General features: G+C 38.0%; 1 protein-coding gene across 4 annotated transcripts in view; it reads left to right on the top strand.

Moving 5' to 3' along the window:
* Positions 1-22068, top strand: part of TAFA2 (TAFA chemokine like family member 2) — a 528509-nt gene that overhangs the window by 496839 nt on the left and 9602 nt on the right. The window contains exon 5 of one of the 4 annotated variants that reach the window (XM_089307430.1): positions 19464-19683. The exons of the other annotated variants lie outside the window; for them this stretch is intronic. Within the exon in view, the coding sequence (XP_089163556.1) occupies positions 19464-19475 (12 nt within the window). The 3' untranslated portion in view covers positions 19476-19683. Of the gene's footprint in view, positions 1-19463; positions 19684-22068 lie in introns of those variants that run through there. 4 annotated transcript variants of the gene reach the window in all.

The following is a 22068-nucleotide window of genomic DNA, read 5'->3' as shown; positions in this document are numbered from 1 at the left end:
AATTCTAAGAATATACTTTTCCCTTCTTTCCTTCCGTTTCTCTCCATCCTTCTCCCTCTTATCCCTTTCTTTTCCTTTTTTTTTTTAAATATAACATCTTTTAAATTTACATTGTAGTAAAAAAGCTTAATGCTTCACCAAAGAGGAAGTTTAACAGTTCAAGAAGTAAAAAGCAAATAAGACTCTAGTTTAGTGGGAAAATAGAACAACGTTATAAACAATAATTGACCATTTTACCCATACAGAATACATTTTAAAAGCAACCAGAGATTACAACTATGGTAGTATAACATATATTTTTAAAGATTTATTTATTCAAAAGACAGAATTAGACAGATAGAGAGTGAGAGAAAGAGAGAGAGACTTTCTGTCCACAGTTCAGTCCCCAATTGGTGGCAACGTTAAGGCTGTGCCAGACCAAAGCCTAGAAGCAGGAACTTCTTTGGGTCTCCGACGTGGGTGTCAGGGGCCAAACATAGTTCATCCTCTGCTGTTTTCCCAGGCATACCAGCAGGGAACTGGATTGGAAATAGAGCAGCTAGGAATCAAACCAGCACCTATATGAAATGCTGGCATAGCAGGCAGTGACTTTACCCACTAGGCCACAATGTTGATCTCAATAGTAGCATAATATTCTTAACCACTGGTTTGACAAAGGTATAAAATAAAGTTTTACAGAACTATATTTGCAACAATACTGATACACGCAGTGATTTCTTTCTTTATTTTTCTTTCTTTTTTTTTGTAAATTTTAGCTTCCACATATAAGGGAGAATATAGCGGTATTTGTCTGTCTGTGGCTTATTTCATTTGATAGCATTTTAATGCAAATGGTAGACTTTCATTCTTTTTTTATTTTAAAAATTAACATATATTTGAAGGGTAGAGTTACAGGGAAGCAGAGGCAGAGAGAGAGAGAGAGAGAGAGAGATCTTCCATCTGCTGGTTCACTCCCCAAATGGCTGCAGCTGCAGATCTGTACCTATCTGAAGCCAGGAGCCAGGAGCTTCTTCCGGGTCTCTCATGTGGGTGCAGAGGCCATCTTCTACCTTTCCCAGGCCATAGCAGGGAGTTGGATCAGACAAGGAGCAGCCAAGTCTCCAACTGGCACCCATATGGGATGCCAGCACTGAAGGTGGCGGCTTTATCCACTAAACCATAGCGCTTGCCCCAGAGTTTCATTCTTTTTTATAGCTGAATAATATTCCATTATGAATATATATCACATTTTCTCCATCCATTCATCTGATGGTGGGCACCTTTGTTGATTCCCAATTTTGACTATTATGAACAGTGCTGCTATAAATATGATGGTGCATATATCTCTTTGATAAATGTTCATGTCTTTTGGGTATATACCCAGTAGTGGGATTGCTGTATGATATGACAAGTCTATTTCCAGTTTTTAAAAAATCTCTATACTGTTTTACACAGTGGCTGTACTAATTTACATTTTCACCAACAGTGCGTAAGTGTTCCCATTTCTCCACATCCTGGCCAGTGTGTGTTACTTTCTGTCTTTCAGATTTTAGCTATTCTGACAGGTGAGTCACATCTCATTGTGGTTTTGATTTGCATTTTCCTGATGACTAGTGATATTGAGCATTTTTTCACATATTTTTTGGCAATTTGTATTTCTTCTTTTGAGAACTGTCTATTGAGGTCCTTTCCTTTGCCCATTTCTTAACTAGATTATTTGATTTTTTATTGAGTTATTCAAGTTGTTGATATATTCTGGATATTAATTACTTGTTGGATAGGTGGCTTGCAAATATTTTTCGTACTCTGTTGACTGTCTCTTCTCTCTCTTAATTGTTTCCTTTGAAAAACAGAAGCCTTTGAGTTTGATGTAATCCCATTTGTCTAGTTTTGTTTTTGTTGTCTGTGCTGTGGAGAATCTTTGCTAAGAAGTCATCAGACTATCTTGGAGTGTTCCCCAAAATTTTCTTCCAACAACTTCATAAGTTCAGGTTTTAAATTTAGGTCTTTGATCCATTTGGAGCTGATTGTTGTATATAATGAGAAGTAGGGATCTAATTTCATTCCTCTACATCCAGTTTTGCCAAAACCATTTGCTAGATAGATTATCCTTTCTCCATATATGGTCTGAGCACTTTTGTCAAGAATTGGTTGTATATATATGGATTAATTTCTGGGCTTTCTCTTCCATTGATCTATTTGTTTTTATGCCAGTACCATGCTATTTTAATTGCTACAGCTTTCTAATATACTTTGAAGTCAGGTATTATAATTCCTGCATTTTGATTATTTTTGTTCAGGATAATCTTAGCTGTTTTTGGTCTTTTATAAATCCATGTAAATTTTAGGATTGTTTTTTCTAATTTTGTATAGAATGCCATGGATATTTTGATGGGGATTGCATTGAATCTGTAGATTGGTTTAGGTAGTATAGACATTTAATGATAATGAATTTTCCATTCCATGAGCAAGGAATATCTTTCCATTTTTTGTGTCTTTTATGATTTCTTTCATCAGTGTTTGATAATTTTCATTGGAGAGGTATTTCACTTCTTTAGTTAAATTCATCTCTAAATATTTGATTTTTCTGTGGCTACTGCAAATGGGATCTTTACTGATCTCTCTTTCAGTGAGTTCATCCTTAGTATATAAAAAAGCTACTGTTTTTTGTATGTTGATTTTGTAGGTAATAACTTTAGTGAATTCATTTATTAATCATAGTAGCTTTTCTGCTGGAGTGTTTGGTTTTTACATGTACAACATTATGTTTCCTGCAAACGTGGATATTGTGATTTCCTCTTTTCCAAATTTGATGCCTTTTATTTCTTTTTCCTCCCTAGTTGTTCTTGCTAAAACTTCCAGTACTATTTTGAATAAAACTAGTGAAAGTGGGCATTCTTGTTTTGTTCCAGATCTGAGGGAAAATGATTTCTGCTTTTCACTATTCAGTATGATATTGCTGTTGGTTTGTTATATAACTATATATAACTATCTTTTAGTTGCTCATGGTAAAGAAAGGGCTAAAAAGGAAAATAAAAGTGAAATCCATATATAATTTTCATTGCTGAATTTTTGGCAAAACTAGAAAAATTCCTCTATAGTAGAAATTTTCATTATTATATAATAAACAATTTTAAAACCCTAGTCAATAAACTAAAGAGAACACTGGTAATAAAAAACTCCAGTATTACTATGTTTTAAAGGGGTCTGGATTTCATAAGAAGCCTATTTGGCCTTCTTGTGATAGCAAATCTTTTTGTTTCAAAGGTAATATTGTGTGTGATCACTTTAAACTGATTCTTAGAGTTTGTGACCTGGACTATAATACTATCTGATAATATTATAGTCAGTCTTTTATATTACAACCTATGTGTCTCATGTTTATGGTGGAAAAGTTGAAGGAAATCAGTGCAGTGCTATTACCAGAAATCTTCCATAATACCAACCTTAAAAATTTGCTAGCAACTTAATGTGATTGAATGGGTTTCAGAAATGTTTTATGCTTTAAAGTATGCTCCTTTTTTGTCCGTCCCAATGCCTGGAATTTTTTTGTAGTCATTCATTCCTAGTTTAAAGACTAATCTTCAAGGGTTACTAAAGTTCAAATTCCATAATAAGTGTAATTACTTTAAGAGGGTGGAAATACAATTTTTGTCTACTCTAGGGCATATTTCTAGGCCAAACCTATAAGAAGTAAGGAAAACAGGGGTAAATCAGGACCATGCTTGATTTACTGAAAAATATAGTCACCCCAACTATAAATAACTATCAGTTAACTTCTGTTTTAGTATTAGATGAAAGCAAGATTGCAAAGAACACTCATTCTGAACATGATTGTGATGTAGTTTCTATGCAGGAGGAAGACTAACAAAGATAAATTTGAAATACCATATAATTTTGATCAACCAACACCAAATTCATCAAGGAAGTTGAACCCCCATAACATGATTTTCTCTTTAAGCAATGAATCTTGATTATGTCTTCAAAATACCCCTCTCCTTTCCTCCAAAAGAAGACCAAAGAGCTTACTAAATATAAGATGGTGTGCATGGAGGCACTAGAAATCCAATGAGAAAGGGAAGAGTTACTGACCCAGAATAAAGGGAAGCATAAAGACAAAGAGATTAGTCCAGTGTTTTGAGTCACTTAAACCACATAGTGAGTTGTCAGTGTAAGAGGGAGTGATTGAAATACCAAAAGGGCTTCAATATCCCTGTGGATTCCCCAGAGACTATAGTAATAACCCAGGGATCACCAAGGAAGGGTGTCCTGGTGAACTCTCCTGTGTTTGATTATAAACACAAAGTGTTACATTCTAAAAAGGAGAGGAAATCAGTAGAAGAACTCTCACAGGACAATTTGAATTACCTAAAATTCTTACTTATTTTTATTTATTTGAAAAGCAGAGAGACAGATACAGATACCCTGAAAGAGCTCTCCCATTCACCAGTTCACTCCCCAAATGCCCAAAACAGTTCCAGCTAAGCCAGCCCTAGGTTAAGAGCCTAGAACTCAATCTGGCTTCTCCCATGTGGATGGCAGAAGTACTTGAGTGACTACTTGCTGCATATCAGGGTGCACATTAGCAGAAAAATGGAACAGGAAACAGAGCTGGTACTTGAACCTAGGCAATCTGGTATGGGATTCAGATGTCCCAGGCAGCAGCTTAACTACTGTACCAAATGCCTCTTTCAGAATCAATTTTAGCATCTGAAATTGGATTGAGTTAAGTGTAGACTGTGGATGCACTTACCCAAAGCAAACATAATTCTTCACTGGAGGGAGGTAACAGCCTGGTCTCACAGTGTCTACAGAATTTTGCAAAATTACATCTATCATACATTAAATGTTACCAGGCAAACATGTAAGCATGAGAAAGCACAATAATTAATATCTACAGAACTGCTGCATTAAGATAATCATTAAAATAATTATATGGTAGGTGTTGTGTTGCAGCAGGTTGCGCTGCTTAAATTGCTCACAACCCATTTTGGAGTTCCAATTCAATCCAGCTACTCCATTTCCAGTCCAGCTTCCTTCTAATACATCCTGGGAGGCAATGGATGATAGCTCAAGTACTTGGGCCCCTGCCACATGTGTGGGACACCCAAGTGGAGTTCTGGGCCCCTGGCTTCAGCTTTGTCCAGCCCTGGCTATTGTGGACATTTGGGAGTGAAATGGGATGGAGGATATCTGTCTCTATCTCTGTGTCTCCATTTTTCTGTCCTTCATGTATATGAAAATAAATATTCATTAAAAAAGAATTGTAACAGTATATAACTTCTAAGCTTACTGATGAAACAATAGATTTAAAAACACAGTGCAAAATTAAAAGGGGCAAAAGAAGATAGGGAAAAGAAATAAGAATAAGTAGGATAAATGGAAAGCACTCAGAAATGGTAGATTAAATCCAAACATATCAGGGATTTTATTTTTATTTTAACTTTTAATTAGTTTTTTTACATACTTTATTTTTTTAACTTTTATTTAAGGAATATAAATTTCCGAAGTACAGCTTATGGATTACAATGGCTTCCCCCCAATAACTTCCCTCCCACCCAAAACCTTCCCCTCTCACTCTCCCTTTCCATTCACATCAAGATTCATTTTCAATTCTCTTTATATTCAGAAGATCAGTTTAGCATATATTAAGTAAAGATTTTAAGAGTTTGCACCCACACAAAGTGTAAAATACTGTTTGAGTACTATTTATACCATTAATTCACAATGTATAGCACATTAAGGACAGAGATCCTACATGAGGAGTAAGTGCACAGTGACTCCTATTGTTGACTTAACAAATTGACATTCTTGTTTATGGCGTCAGTAATCACCCTAGGTTCTTGTCATGAGTTGCCAAGGCTATGGAAGTCTCTTGAGTTCGCTGACTCCAATCTTATTTAGACAAGGACATAGTCAAAGTGGAAGTTCTCTCCTCCCTTCAGAGCAAGGTACCTCCTTCTTTGATGACCTGTTCTTTCCACTGGGATCTCACTCACAGAGATCTTTCATATAGTTTTTTTTTTCTTTCTTTCTTTTTCTTTTTTTTTCTTTCTTTTTTTTTTTTTGGCCAGAGTGTCTTGGCTTTCCATGCCTGAAATACTCTCATGGGCTCTTCAGCCATATCTGAATGCCTTAAGGGCTGATTCTGAGGCCAGAGTGCTGTTTAGGATATCTGCCATTCTATGAGTCTGCTGTGTATCCCACTTCCCATGTTGGATCGTTCTCTCCCTTTTTTATTCTATCAGTTAGTATTAGCAGACACTAGTCTTGTTTGTGTGACCCCTTTGACTGTTAGACTTATCATTATGATCAGTTGTGAACAGAAATTGATTGATTGGACTAGTGAGATGGTATTGGTACATGCCACCTTGATAGGATTGAATTAGAATCCCCTGGCACGTTTCTAACTCTACCATTTGGGGCAAGTCAGCTTGAGCTTGTCCCAAATTGTACATCTTCTCCCTCTCTTATTCCCACTCTTATATTTAACAGAGATCACTTTTCAGTTAAATTTCAACACTTAAGAATAACTGTGTATTAATTACAGAGTTCAACCAATAGTATTAAGTAGAACAAAAAAAAATACTAAAAGGGATAAACTATTAAGTTGTACATCAACAGTCAGGACAAGAGCTGATCAAGTCACCGTTTCTCATAGTGTTCATTTCACTTCAACAGCTTTCCTTTTTGGTGCTCGGTTAGTTGTCACAGATCAGGGAGAACATATGATATTTGTCCCTTTGGGACTGGCTTATTTCACTCAACCTGATGTGTTTGAGATTCCTCCATTTTGTTGCAAATGACTGTATTTCATTGTTTTTGACTACCGTATAGTATTCTATAGAGTACATGTCCCATAATTTCTTTATCCAGTCTACTGTTGATGGGCATTTAGGTTGATTCCAGGTCCTAGCTATTGTGAATTGATCTGCAATAAACATTAGGGTGCAGACATCTTTTTTGTTTGTCAATTTTATTTCCTTTGGGTAAATTCCAAGGAGTGGGATGGCTGGGTTGTATGGTAGGGTCATATTCAGGTTTCTGAGGGATCTCCAGACTGACTTCCATAGTGGCTTTACAGTTTGCATTCCCACCAACACCCTTTTCCCCCATATCCTCACCAGCATCTGTTGTTGGTAGATTTCTGAATGTGAGCCATTCTAACTGGGGTGAGGTGAAACCTCATTGTGGTTTTGATTTGCATTTCCCTGATTGCTAGTGATCTTGAACATTTTTTCATGTGTCTGTTGGCCCGTTGCATTTCCTCTTTTGAAAAATGTCTATTGAGGTCCTTGGTCCATCTCTTAAGTGGATTGTTTGTTTTGTTGTTGTGGAGTTTCTTGATCTTTTTTTAGATTCTGGTAATCAATCCTTTATCTGTTGCATAGTTTGCAAATAATTTTTCCCATTCTGTTGGTTGCCTCTTCACTTTCCTGATGGTTTCTTTTGCAGTACAGAAACTTCTCAATTTGATGTAATCACAATAGTTAATTTTGGCTTTGACTGCCTGTGCCTCCAGGGTCTTTTCCAAGAAGTCTTTGCTGGTGCCGATATCTTGCAGGGTTTCTCTAATGTTCTCTAATAATTTGATGGTGTCAGGTCATAGATTTAGGTCTTTAATCCATGTTTAGTGGATTTTTGTGTAAGGTAGAGGTCTTGCTTCATGCTTCTGCATGTGGAAATCCAGTTTTCCCAGCACCATTTATTGAATAGACTGTCCTTGCTCCAGGAATTGGTTTTAGATCCTTGATCAAGTATAAGTTGGCTGTAGATGTTTGGGTTGATTTCTGGTGTTTCAATTCTGTTCCATTGGTCTGTCCATCTGTTTCTGTATCAGTACCATGCTGTTTTGATTACAACTGCCCTGCAGTATGTCCTGAAATCTGGTATTGTGATGCCTCCGGCTTTGTTTTTGTTGTACAATATTGCTATAGCTATTTGAGGTCTCCTATGTCTCCATATGAATTTCAGCATCATTTTCTCTAGATCTGAGAAGAATTTCTTTGGTATGTTGATTGGTATTGCACTGAATCTCTGAATTGCTTTTAGGAGAATGGACATTTTGATGATGTTGATTCTTCCAATCCATGAGTATGGAAGATTTTTCCATTTTTTGGTATCCTCTTCTATTTCTTTCTTTAAGATTTTGTAATTCTCATTGTAGAGATCTTTAACATCCTTAGTTAAGTTTATTCCAAGGTATTTGATTGTTTTTGTAGCTATTGTGAATGGTATTGATCTTAGCAGTTCTTTCTCAGCCATGGCATTGCCTGTGTATACAAAGGCTGTTGATTTTTGTGCATTGATTTTATATCCTGCTACTTTGCCAAACTCCTCTATGAGTTCCAATAGTCTCTTAGTAGAGTTCTTTGGGTCCCCTAAATAAAGAATCATATCGTCTGCAAAGAAGGAAAGTTTGAGTTCTTCCTTCCCAATTTGTATCCCTTTAATTTCTTTTTCTTGCCTAATAGCTCTGGCTAGAACCTCCAGAACAATATTGAATAGCAGTGGTGAGAGTGGGCATCCCTGTCTGGTACAAGATCTCAGTGGAAATACTTCCAACTTTTCCCCATTCAATAGGATGCTGGCCATGGGTTTTTTATAAATTGCTTTGATTGTATTGAGGAATATTCCTTCTGTACCCATTTGCTTAGAATTGTCATCATGCAAGGGTGTTGTATTTTATCGAATGCTTTCTCTGCATTTATTGAGATAATCATATGGTTTTTCTTCTGCAGTCTGTTAATGTGGTGTATCACATTGATTGATTTGCGAACACTGAACCATCCCTGCATACCAGGGAAAAATCCCACTTGGTCTGGGTGTATGATCTTTCTGATGTGTTGTTGTATTCTATTGGCGAGAATTTTATTGAGGATTTTTGTGTCTATGTTCATCAGGGGTATTGGTCTGTAATTCTCTTTCAATGCTGCATCTTTTTCAGCCTTAGGGATTAAGGTGATGCTGGCTTCATAGAAAGAATTTGGGAAGACTCCCTCTTTTTCAATTGTTCTGAATAGTCTGAGAAGAATTGCAGTTAGTTCTTCTTTAAATGTCTGGTAGAATTCAGCAGTGAATCCATTTGGTCCTGGGCATTTCTTTGTTGGGAGGGCCTTTATTACTGTTTCAATTTCTGTCTCAGTTATTGGTCTATTTAGGTTTTCTATGTCTTCCTGGTTCAATTTAGGTAGATTGCATGTGTCCAGGAATCTATCCATTTCTGATAGATTTCCCTGCTTGCTGGCATACAACACTTTGAAGTAATTTCTGATGATTCTTTTTATTTCTGTGGTGTCTGCTGTTACATTTCCTTTTTCATCTCTGATTTTATTCATTTGAGTGTTTTCTTTTTTTAGTTAGTTGCGCCAATGGGGTGTCAATTTTGTTTATTTTTTTCAAAAAGCAGCTCTTCGTTTGGGTGATTTTTTGTTATGTTTTTTTGGATTCAATCCTGTTGATTTCTTCTCTGATTTTAATTTTTTCTCTTCAACTAGATTTGGGTCTGGTTTGCTGAAGTTTTTCTAGATCCTTGAGATGCATTCAAATCTCATTTATTCGGTGCCTTTCAATTTCTTTTTTTTTTATCTTTTATTTAATGAATATAAATTTCCAAAGTACGACTCATGGGTTACAATGGCTTCCCCCCCATACCGTCCCTCCCACCCACAACCCTCCCCTTTCCCACTCCCTCTCCCCTTCCATTCACATCAAGATTCATTTTCGATTATCTTAATATACAGAAGATCAGCTTAGTATACCTTAAGTAAGGATTTCAACAGTTTGCTCCCACACAGAAACATAAAGTGAAAAATAATAGATGATTTTTTTAAATGATGATGAAATCAAATCAGACCTATTGTCATGTTTAATCCCAGTGAGAGTCAAGTTGGGAATTGATAATTTCTTTTTTTTTTTTTTTTTTTTTTTTTTTTTTTTTTTTTACAGAAGATCAGTTTAGTGTACATTAAGTAAAGATTTCAATCGTTTGCACCCCCATAGAAACACAAAGTGCAATATACTGTTTGAGTACTCGTTATAGCATTAAGCCTCAGTGTACAGCACATTAAGGACAGAGATCCTACATGAGGAGTAAGTGCACAGTGACTCCTGTTGTTGACTTTACAAATTGACACTCCTGTTTATGGCATCAGTAATCTCCCTATGCACCAGTCATGAGTTTCCAAGGCTATGGAAGCCCCTTGAGTTCTCCGACTCTTATCTTGTTTAGACAAGGTCATAGTCAAAGTGGAGGTTCTCTCCTCCCTTCAGAGAAAGGCACCTCCCTCTTTGAAGACCTGTTCTTTCCACTGGGATCTCACTCACAGAGATCTTTTTGCCAGAGTGTCTTGGCTTTCCATGCCTGAAATACTCTAATGGGCTTTTCAGCCAGATCCGAGTGCCTTTAGGGCTGATTCTGAGGCCAGAGTGCTATTTAGGACATCCGCCATTCTATGAGTCTGCTGAGTATCTCACTTCCCATGTTGGATCACTCTCCCCTTTATTTATTCTATCGGTTAGTGTTAGCAGATACTAGACTTGTTTATGTGCTCCCTTTGACTCTTAGTCCTTTCATTATGATCAATTGTGAACTGAAATTGATCACTTGGAATAGTGAGATGGCATTGGCACATGCCACCTTGATGGGATTGAATTGGAATCCCCTGGTATGTTTCCAACTCTACCAATTGGGGCAAGTCAGCCCGAGCATGCCCCAAATTATACATCTCTTCCCTCTCTTATTCCCACTCTTATGTTTAACAGGGATCACATTTCAGTTAATTTTCAACACTTTAGAATAACTGTGTGATAATTACCGAATTAAACCAGTCATATTAAGTAGAACAGACAAAAAAAAATACTATGAGGGATAATGTATTAAGTTGTCCATTAGCAGTCAGGGCTATCTTGATGTAGGCACCTGTTGCTAGAAACTTCCCTCTCAACACTCCTTTACCGTACCCCATAAATTTTGATATGTTTTGTTATTATCCTCATTTACTTCCAGAAAATTTTTGATTTCTCTTTTGATTTATTCTATGACCCATTGTTCATTCAGGAGCATGCTGGTCAGTCTCCATGTGTTTGCATATGCTCTAGGGATTCCTGAGTTGCTGATTTCCAACTTCATTCCACTGTGGTCTGAGAAGCTGCATCGTATGATTCTAATTCTTTTGAATTTTCTGAGACTTGCTTTATGGCCTAGTATGTTGTCAATCCTAGAGAAGGTTCCATGCATTGCTGAGAAGAATATAAATTCTTAAATGTAGGATTGAAAGTTCTGTAGATATCTGTTACATCCCTTTGGGCAATAGTGTCGAATAAATCTGCTCTTTCCTTGTTGATCTGTCTGGTTAATCTGTCTGTTTCTTACAGTGGAATATTGAAGTACCAGTAGTATTGTATTGGAATCTAAGTCTCCCTTTAAGTCCCTTAACATATCTTTTAAATAAACCGGTACCCTGTAATTAGGTGCATATACATTTATAATAGTTACATCTTCCTGTTGAATTGAACCCTTAGTCATTATATAGTGCCCCTCTTTGTCTCTCTTAACAGTTTTTGTGTTAAAGTTTATTTTGTCTGATATTAAGATGGCTACACCTGGTTGTTTTTGTTTGTTTGTTTGTTTGTTTTTTTTTTTTGGTTCCTGTTGGCATGGAATATCTTTTTCCAGCCTTTCACTTTCAGTCTGCATCCATCTTTGTTGGAAAGATGTGTTTCTTGTAAGCAGCAAATAGATGGGTTTTGTTCCTTAACCCAATCAGCCAGTCTGTGTCTTTTAACTGGAGAGTTGAGGCCATTAACGTTCAATGTGTCTGTTCATAAGTAGTAACTTTGCCCTGCCATTTTCCCAAAGATATTTTATTGTATGTGCTTTGAGCTTCCTATGATCTTTTACTGGGAGGTTTTCTTCCTTTACCATCTTTCATATTGATGGCCGTATTTCTGTGTTTCTGTGTGTAGAACATCCTTAAGTGTCGCTCCCCCTCTTCGTGGAGGAACGACACTAAACGCTGCCTAGGCTTCATATCCGAGTCACGGCACCATTATGTCGCTCCCCCTCTTCATGGAGGAACGACACAGGACCCTGCGCTGTTCTTTCGTCTGCTCGGCCCTCCCCAGGTTTGCTGCTGGTTCTTCCTGGGTTGGCTACTATCCCTTCCACCTCCGTGGAAGGGCAGTTCCCCCTGGCCACATTCCCCACTTCCGCAGGGGAGCGGCACACCGCCGGCCGGCTTTCTCGGGGGCTGCACAGGTGTTCCTTCAGCTAGATGTTCCCCTTAGATGTTCCTGGTGCATGCCGTCTCTCTCCTCCTTTATAGTCCTCCTCTGCCAATCCCAACTCGGCTGCCCACACGCCGAGTACGCTGCTCTCCTCCAATCAGGAGCAAGTCCTACAGTTTATTGGTTGAACTGGAGGCAGCTGTGCGGAAGCTGTTTACTTCTCTCCCAGCGCCATATTGTGGGAGAGCAGATGCATAGAATAAGTCTTAATTCCAGTAACTCAGTCTAGTCCGGTTTGCTCCCCACACTTAAGCATCTTTTGCAGGGCTGGATGAATGGCTACAAATTCTTTCAATTTCTGTTTGCTATGAAAAGTCTCTATTTCACCTTCATTCACAAATGAGATCTTTGCAGGATATAATATTCTGGGCTGGCAGTTTTTCTCTCTTAGTACCTGGGCTATATCTCGCCATTCCCTCCTAGCTTGTAGGATTTCTGATGAGAAGTCAGCTGTGAGTCTAATTGGAGATCCTTTGAGTATAATTTGACGTTTCTCTCTTTTACATTTTGGGATCTTTTCTTTATGTTTCACTGTGGAGAGTTTAATTACAACATGTCGTGTTGAGGATTTCTTTTGGTCATGTTTATTAGGCGTTCTATGAGCTTCCTGCATTTGGATGTCTCTGTCCTTCTCCAAACCTGGGAAGTTTTCTGCTAGTATCTCACTAAAAAGGCCTTCTAATCCTTTCTCCCTCTCCATGCCTTCAGGAACTCCTAGAACCCAAATGTTGGGTTTTTAATAGTATCCTGTAGATTCCCGGTAATATTTTTAGATTTCTAATTTCCTCTTCTTTTCTTTGGTTTGACTCTATACTTTCCTGTTCTCTGTCTTCTAAGTCGATATTCTCTCTTCTGCTGCACTGATTCTGTTTTTAAGGCTCTCTAATGTGTTTGTCATTTGATTTATTGAATTCTTCATTTCATATGATTTCTCGTCACTATCGCAGTTTCATGTTGTACTCGTTGTTTCATTTCATTTTGATTCCTCCTTAATATTTCATTTTCATGAGAGAGATTTTCTTTCCTGTCCAGTAAGGATTTCTGTAGTTCAAGAATTCGTTTTTGAGAACTTTTTAATGTTCTTACAAGTTTTTTGAGATTTGTTTCTTGTATTTCTTCTGTCTCTTCATCTTCATAATCTTGAATTGGGGTGTCTTCTTCATTTGGGTGCATCATAATGTCTTCCTTGTTCTTATGTCCTCAGTTTCTGCATTTGTTGCTTGGCATTATGGAGATGTTCTTTGGTTTCTTCGCTGTAGTGTTTTTTCTCATTATACTATGACTCTAGATTAAGCGGATTGATTTTGGTGGATCCTTAGAGACTTGTGATGGGTGTGGCCAGAGAGCTCTGTTTGGTTCTGCAGGGTTAAGGGTGTGCCAAAGGTGACTCACCCACGGTGGGAGTTGTAAATCTTCTGTTTTTTTTTTTTTTTTTTTTTTTTTTTTTTTTTTAAATTCAGAAGGGAAGTAATTCTGCATAGCTGAGCAGAATTGAGGGTAGTTGATGTATGAAATCTGGCCCCTGTTGGTATAACATTCGTCTGCTCTGCCCCAAGGACCACACAAAGGATCTATGCAGTCCTCATTGTGACCTCAAATTTCTCTGCAGTCTCCCACCGGGTTGCAAAGTTTACCGAGTTTATGTACTACGTGAGTTCTCTCCCACACCCTCAGTTTTTCGCAGTTTCAGTTGATTAGCTCCACAACTTCACTAGGTCGTAACCTCCTGTTATGTCTCCCACCAGAGTCAGGTTTTTCTACTTGGCTGATGGTGGCACCACTTTACATATGTCTAAAATGGCACCTGCTCTTTGTCTTGCTTGCCTTTGTAAGCTGAGTGGAGAGAGAGGCTTGTGTTCATGCTGGTCCCTTTTATTATTTATTTATTTATTTATTTATTTATTTATTTATTTATTTATTTATTTTTTCACTCCTCTAGTTAGCCTGGTGAACTTTCCCCAGCAGGGCTTCAAGCCTCTTACTCTCTAGGCTCTTTCTGCTGTTTCCCCTCCAATGTCTCGGGCTACTGAGGTTTTGCCTCACCTCCCTTTCCAGCACTGGTGCATAGACTCCGCGGCTGGGCTCCCAAGCTGTGGGCACCCTTGCCCTCCATGTAGGTCCTCTGTGTCACATCCACTAGATCTGGAAGAGTTTCCTCTGCAGTTTTTTCCCCAAATCTTTCCCTGAAACTACAGTAACTCCACTTTTATTAAACTATCTTTTCCCGGGCTATCATTGCGCACCCTCACTATTCCACCATCTTCCATATCAGTGATTATATCAAATGCAAATAGGCTGAGTAATTCAATTCAACAACAAATATGATGATTGTCAACCTAAATCTTTCATGCAATGGTTCACTTCCCAAATGCCTACAGTGGCAGCCAAGGTTGGTCAAGGGACCTGGAACTCCATTTGGGTTTCCCACATGGGTAGCTGTGACCCACGTGCGGTAGCCCAGGCACATTAGCATGGATCGAAATGGTAAACAGAGCAGCTGGGACTCCAACCAGTGTTCCAATATGGGGTGCTGACTTTGTAAGCTAGGGCTCAACCTGCTGTGCCACAATCCTTGGCCTCTTAACTGCCTTGCCAAACTGCTGATTCCTTTTTCTTCTTGTCCCGGGTCATTGGTGTGCGCTGTTTCCTCTTGAAAATGTTCTTCCCTCAGCTGTAATATTCACTGACTTCTCTGTATAAACTTTCACTGAGACTTCACTTTCTCAGCAAGTCTTCCCTGTCTCACCCCCAAATTGCATATCTCTCCCTTAAAAATACCCTCCTTCCTGTCTTTATTTTCACTTGGAATTGCTTAAAACATTTGAAAATTTTCATTATCTTCCATGTTGTTTGTCTGCCTTTCTAGGGAATGAGTTCCTAGGGAAAATGATTTTTGCCTTTTTTTTTATTTTTACATCTAGGAGAGTGCCTTCAACTTTGTATGTGATCAATAAACAGTAGTGAATACATGAACTAATTTGAAACACAGGACATGTTTTACCAGGTTTGAAGCCCAAAAATGGGGACTCCATCACCTAAACTATTGCTTACAGATTCCAGGCTTTTGGGAAGGTTCACTTAATTTGTTTGAGCTTCAGTTTTCACCACTGTGAACTGAGGATAATAATAATTAGTAACAAAGAGTAACACCAGTAAATGGTAACTGGGAACAGTCTCACAAAATGATTCTTAGGGTTTTACAGGAGAACATGAATATGAACTAAATTGTCTCCCAATGCCAGCAACTACGTTCTGTAAGCAAAGGAGAGGTGAGATGAGGAACAGAATGAACAAATCTTGTTGACATTCTAGTCTTGACAAAAACCCATGGGGGACTTTTGCTAAGCAAAAATTAATATCTCATTTTCTATTAACAAACCAGTCTCTATGTTTGAGGGAAAAAAGTGTAGAAGGTGGTCAGGTGTCCTGAATTATAAGTCTAGAGTATACACTTCAATATGTGGATGTATCGGGGCACATGTGTGTGTGAGTGTGTATATATATATATATATATATATGTGTGTGTGTATATGATTGTAAGCACAATATTATTTTGGGGTGGTGTTGAATAAATCATTGTAGTCTTTGTTTACTGGGATTCATTACAGGAAATGTGATGCTAACTCATTTCCCCACCACATCTGGTATCAAGTGGGCATGTGATTCCTAGATGTAGGATAATTATCACCACAAAATATTTTATGAGAAAAAATTTCATGGCTATGTAAGCAGCAGTATGAAAATTACTCTAGAAATGAGTATATGTTTAAAAAATTAGGATAATTTCCAACTGAAATATTAACTATAATTGATATGCCAGCCTCAACCTTGATGTATACATTTGGATATTTTTGACATTCTAAGTGATTTGTCTAATACCAATTAAAGCATCCCAGATTGCTATAATCTTCTTTCATTATCAGTTTCATGAGTTAATTTTGTTTTAAAAATCAGACCTTTTCCAAATGAGAATAAATTTAAATATATATATATATATATATATATATATATATTTGACAGGCAGAGTGGACAGTGAGAGAGAGAGACAGAGAGAAAGGTCTTCCTTTTTGCCGTTGGTTCACCCTCCAATGGCTGCCGCGGCCAGCGCGCTGCAGCTGGCACACCACGCTGATCCGATGGCAGGAGCCAGGTACTTATCCTGGTCTCCCATGGGGTGCAGGGCTCAAGTACTTGGGCCATCTTCCACTGCACTCCCTGGCCACAGCAGAGAGCTGGCTTGGAAGAGGGGCAACCGGGACAGAATCCAGCACCTCGACTGGGACTAGAACCCAGTGTGCCGGCGCTGCAAGGCGGAGGATTAGCCTAGTGAGCAGCGGCACCGGCAAATTTAAATATATTAGGTACAAATGTGAAGCTGAATGTTGGGACCCATGTATATCTATAACTTCAAATTCTGAAACCATATAATACTGGGAATCATTCTAGCCAAATTAAAAATGGAGAATTGACATTTTGATAGTCTGCTCATACCCCTTGTTGTTTACAGAGAATCTAAACAGTAGCTCTCAAGTTTCCTTTTGAAATTTCTGTTGTTTTTCCCCTATATTCACTCATTCACCCATTCATTCATCTATCCATCTAGCTATCCATCCATCTTTGTTTAATGTTTCATTTTCTAAATTAAGCATCATTAATGCACCTCAAATGCTACTTAATATTGAGGATACAAAATCTATGCTCATATTATTTTATTCAGTACTTCATAGTTAGTGTCAGAAATAAAAAGTTAAATAATCATTACGTGGTAAAATGTATCTTATGGATAAACCGCTGACTGATGAATCCTCTGGGATTTGAAGTAAGTGTATTTCAGGCAAAGTTGAAATGTACACAAAGATAAGGAGCTGTAACTAGACATACAAAGTCCTAGATTATTAACTAGTTAGGCATGGCCAGAGTTGGGATCATATCGTTTTTGTGGAGGCTTTGGGAGGGAGGGGAGATGAAAGTGGAGGAGAAGGGTCTAGTCCTGAAGTACTTCTATTCTACAACCAGAAATCCAGATTTGATTCTGGGATAGGACATTATCATAGATCTTTCTTTTCAGAGTGATGGGAGCAAAGAGGAAGAGGAACTTCAAGGGATCAGACAAATCAGAGACAAGCCAGGAAGCTACTGCAATTGTGCAAACCAAGAGGAATATAGCCTTGATTAAGAGAGTGCAAATGAGACAGAGAGAAGGAAACGGATTAGAAAGATGGCTAGAAAGTTGGTAGAAAATAGCATATGGAAAATAGTATGCTCTCCTAAAAATGTTTAATGCGGATATATTAAGTTAAAAAACATTTCCCAGAAATGTTCTCATGCTTTTGAATGATAGAAATAAAATGGAAGCTTGGGAATGCATCATTAGACTATTTGTCCACTCACTCCTTGGGTTTTTTGAGATATGAAGCTCTTCTAAGTTTTCTCAAATGCCATTCTTTTTCTTGTTTTGTATGTGTTGCTCCCCCTCTTCGTGGAGGAACGACACTAAACCCTGCCTAGGCTTCATATCCGAGTCACGGTTCCATTATGTCGCTCCCCCTCTTCACGGAGGAACGACACAGGACCCTGCGCTGTTCTTTTGCCTGCTCGGCCCTTCCCGGGTTTGCTGCTGGTTCTTCCCGGGTTGGCTACCGACCCTTCCACCTCCGTGGAAGGGCGGTTCCCCCTGCCACTTTCCCCATTTCCGCGGGGGAGCGGCACACCGGCGGCCGGCTCTCTCGGGGGCTGCACAGATGTTCCTTCAGATAGATGTTCCTGGTGCATGTTGTCTCTCTCCTCCTTTATAGTCCTCTTCCACCAATCCCAACTCTGCTACCCACACACCGAGTACGCTGCTCTCCTCCAATCAGGAGCAGGATCAGCTCCTGCAGGTCATCACTCAAGTTGGCGAGAGGCAGCTGCGTAGAAGTTGTTACTCCCCTCTCAGCGCCATATTGTGGGAGAGCAGATGCATAGAATGAGTCTTAATTCGAGTAACAGTCTAGTCCGAGTTGCTCCCCACAGTATGTCCACTGCATGTCCTGACACTGACATGCTTCATGACTGTCTTGGTACAGATATATCTGGAAAAAGTCAGCTAGACTCAATGAGCAGAATACAACATTTCTACTCCTGCTCGGACCATCATTTTAATCTCACATACTCAAGATTAGCAGTGATGGGAAGAAGGATCTGTTCTTATTGTTCAAAAACTTAAGATATTTCCAGAAATCTGAAATACCACTTTCTCTTAAGTTGTGATTAATCTTTTCTCTGCTATTAGTTTTAAATATCTTGACCTCTCAAATTTATGTAGGAAACATTTTACTTTACCTTTGGTATGTACTACCAAAAACCATCTATTATCTTATTCTAAATTACTGCCATCACCTCTATGTAATTTATTAATATGTATTTTATTAATATTTTCCCAAATATTAAAGTGTCCAAATATTTGAAATTCAGACTATATATTGATATATTGGGAAACATTTGGAAGAGAATAACAGGAGAATTTTTGGAAGTCTATCTGTAAAATGTCTTAAATTACAACTGAAAAATATCATAGACCAAGTCAGACAGTTAATGAGGATTAAAAAATTGATGATAAGTAAAGAAAAACAGTTGACATGAGGAGTGAATGCCTGTGGGTGATTAATCCATACATTGGTAAAATGTATGTAATCCAAGAACAAACCCTATTAAATTATAGATTACTCATAAGCATGGATATCCCAGCAACCTATGAATGAATAAGACTGCAAATATTAAATCTTTGAATCCTAATTAAATATTGCTACACAAGACTGTTTTAAAAATTCTTTTACACTTTTGGGTTAAAATTACTCTCTTGATTTCTGTGAACTTTCTCTCTTAATTTTAATGAATTTTTTCTTAAGCTTATTCAGAATGCTTCTCAAAATACTCACAAGAAATGCTTATTATCCTTGTTTCAACTCACATAAAAGGCTGTTCATTTTAGGTCCCATTAATAGGTATTTGTTTTCAAAATTAGAAACGATGTACTAGGGATTTCTACTTCTCTAGGAGAAATACAAAACTACACAGATTGTGAGCTTTTGTGGAGGTAAAGGAAGTTCTTGTCTTGCTATCCCTTTATACTTGTTGAATTGTTTACTTTCTCCCAGGTTTGTCTCCTGTAATAATCTTTTACACAGAGGAGCATCTGACCTGTGTTTGTTTCTTAGGCAAACGTGTAATACTCTTCAAGTTCAAATGGAGAAGTAGAAAGAGAAGGTTTCTGCTGTGCCTGATGACAATTATTGATTTTTCCACATTCAAAATATATCTGGCTCCACGCTTGAGCACTAGTTGTGGTGAATCCTAGTGTTGATCCCATTCTAAGGAAGGGACAGAAGTTTCCTTGAGAAGTACAGATTCAAAACCAGCTTCAGAAATGAACTCTCATCATGGTTTATTTCACACAGAGCAGCAGGTGTGTACCCCGTGTTAATAGGATTTATGGCCTATTCTTTCTTGTAGTTACCAATAGCAATCCATGTACCCCTGATTTCAGGGGGAGCTGATGAATTCAGTACAGTTTTAGGGCTCAGATTGCAAAGAATTGCTTAAGGGGTCAGTAAAGAAAAGCATTAACTTTTTTGTTTTTTATAAAAAAGTGAGGAGTGGTATAATGCTTTGAACTGATATGAAGCTTATATACTGAACAATTGGCCACAAGGCCAATATTATTATTAACGTAATAGTATTGTATCTAGTGTTTTCTCAGCTTTGCTTAATAAAATTTAGATTAAAGGTAAAAATTATCATATGCAACAGCTTTGCAGTTTTACTTTCCCAAGTAAATGATATGCTTTATATAAAATGCTAGAAATATTCTTGGATCTTGGTCATTGGTCTACTTGCTTATGAAAAGTACTGAGCCATGTGGCTTTCATTTAATCTCCTTAAACCAAAGGAAAACTGAGTTCTGGCCTAATGTGCCCTTCATTATATATTTAAATTGCTTCATAATTGAGTGCTATGTCATACCTGTATCTAAGCAATTACAAATAGCTAGGTTTAAAGATTCACATTTGATCAACTTTGGGAATTTGAGACTCTGAGTTGTAATTATTATCATTAGAGAAACTCAAAGAGGATTACATCTGATGAATTAAAAAAAAAAAACACCCAACATGTCAGACATCACTGTCTGTGTTTTCCTGTCCTTCGGAAAATAGATTTTAGTTTTGCAATGGACAGGAATGGACATTTTGTAAGATCGACCCCATATAGAATGCTCATCTTGGAGTTTAATTTTATGCAAGAAGATGGGTTTAGAAAGGAGAATGTGGTGCTACTGGCATGTTCTCAAAAACTGCTGGTGCTTGCTTTGTCCTTTCCCAAGTTACATCAAGTCTTTTCCAATGTGACAGCAACATATTCTTCATTCAGACAGCTGACTCCAGGAAAGGTTGTTACTAAGAGCCATCTGTATTTGTAACTCAAAGCAGCCAGAAAGTTAAGAGAAAATGTTGCTCTCTTAGTAATCCCCTGGCTACTAAAAAGAATTTTTTTCCAAAGTTCAACCCTTCTCCGCAAACTCTACTTATCTTAAACTCATTTTTATATAACATTTTACAGCTTACTTCTGCTGGATCTCAAATGTAGTGAGGCTGAAATTTTTGAGTATGACCCTAAACCAGATTTAAACTTTTTAAGTAAAGCTTTATGGCAGAAAGCAGATACAAACCCTCTATTCAAATTGCCCTTTTATAAATGAGAGGTGACTAAAAAAGAAAAACAGAACCTAATATCAAATTGAGCATGGAAAGAACATTTCCGTTCAGCTTCTCAACTGTCTCTAAACATGTGTTAACTATGCTGGGGAATGGAATTAATGTCTTAAAAGTCTAGGAATTATTTCGTAAAAGATTACTGACATTTCTCCAAGCCGTTTAAAATCACATTTTCCTATTTAGGTATTTTTAAAATTTATTTATTTACTCTCATATTGCTTCAGAGAGAGAGAGAGGGGAAGAAAGAAAGAAGGAAGGAAGGAAGAGAGATGAAGAAAGAAAGAAGGAAGGAAGAGAGAGAGAAGAGAAGAGAAGAGAAGAGAAAGAAAAGAAAAGAAAAAAGAAAAGAAAAGAAAGGAAAGAAGGGAGGGAGGAAGGAAGGGAGGGAGGAAGGAAGGGAGGGAGAGAGAGAGGGAAGGAGGGAGAGATCTTCATGCTGGTTTATTCCCCAAGTGCCCACAACAACCAGGACTGAGCCAGACCAAAGCCAGGAGCCCAGCGCTCTCACATGGTGGCAGGGATCCAGGTAGTTGAACCATCATCTGCTACCTCCTAGGGTGTGCATTAACAGGAAGCTGAATCAGAAGTAGAGGAGCTGGGACTCAAACCAGGCACTCCAATATTGAATGCCAGCATCCCAAGTAGTATCTTAACCCATGTGCCAAATACATGCTCCAGGATACTTTCAAAAAATGTTTCCATAGAGCTCCCCTTATCTTGTATACTGTTTCCTGTCACATTTTTGGGGTGTATGTGTGTGTAATTTTCCACATGCAACAAGTAAGAACGTGTGTGCCAGGCAGCCAGGGGAAGGAGGCATCTTGTTTCAACAGATCTTGTGAAGATTCAAAGGAATTTATTAGCTACCCAAAGAGAAAGCAGAGAATGCATTGTTTTGGTAGCAGTGAATGTCATCTAGAGAGAATCAGCTGATGTGCTTCTGAGTGGAAGAATGTGCACAAATGGCAATGCAAACAGTTATCTGCTTCTATGAGTCACAGAGCGGAGTCCATGGCAGGCACACTGTACATCTTTTTGAAGTTCCAAGAAA

The sequence above is a fragment of the Oryctolagus cuniculus genome, chromosome 11 (assembly GCF_051225735.1).
Source record: "Oryctolagus cuniculus isolate XC-2025 breed Fujian yellow rabbit chromosome 11, ASM5122573v1, whole genome shotgun sequence".
NCBI classification, from domain to species: Eukaryota; Metazoa; Chordata; class Mammalia; order Lagomorpha; family Leporidae; genus Oryctolagus; species Oryctolagus cuniculus.
This window is presented reverse-complemented; position numbering and strand designations above follow the sequence as displayed.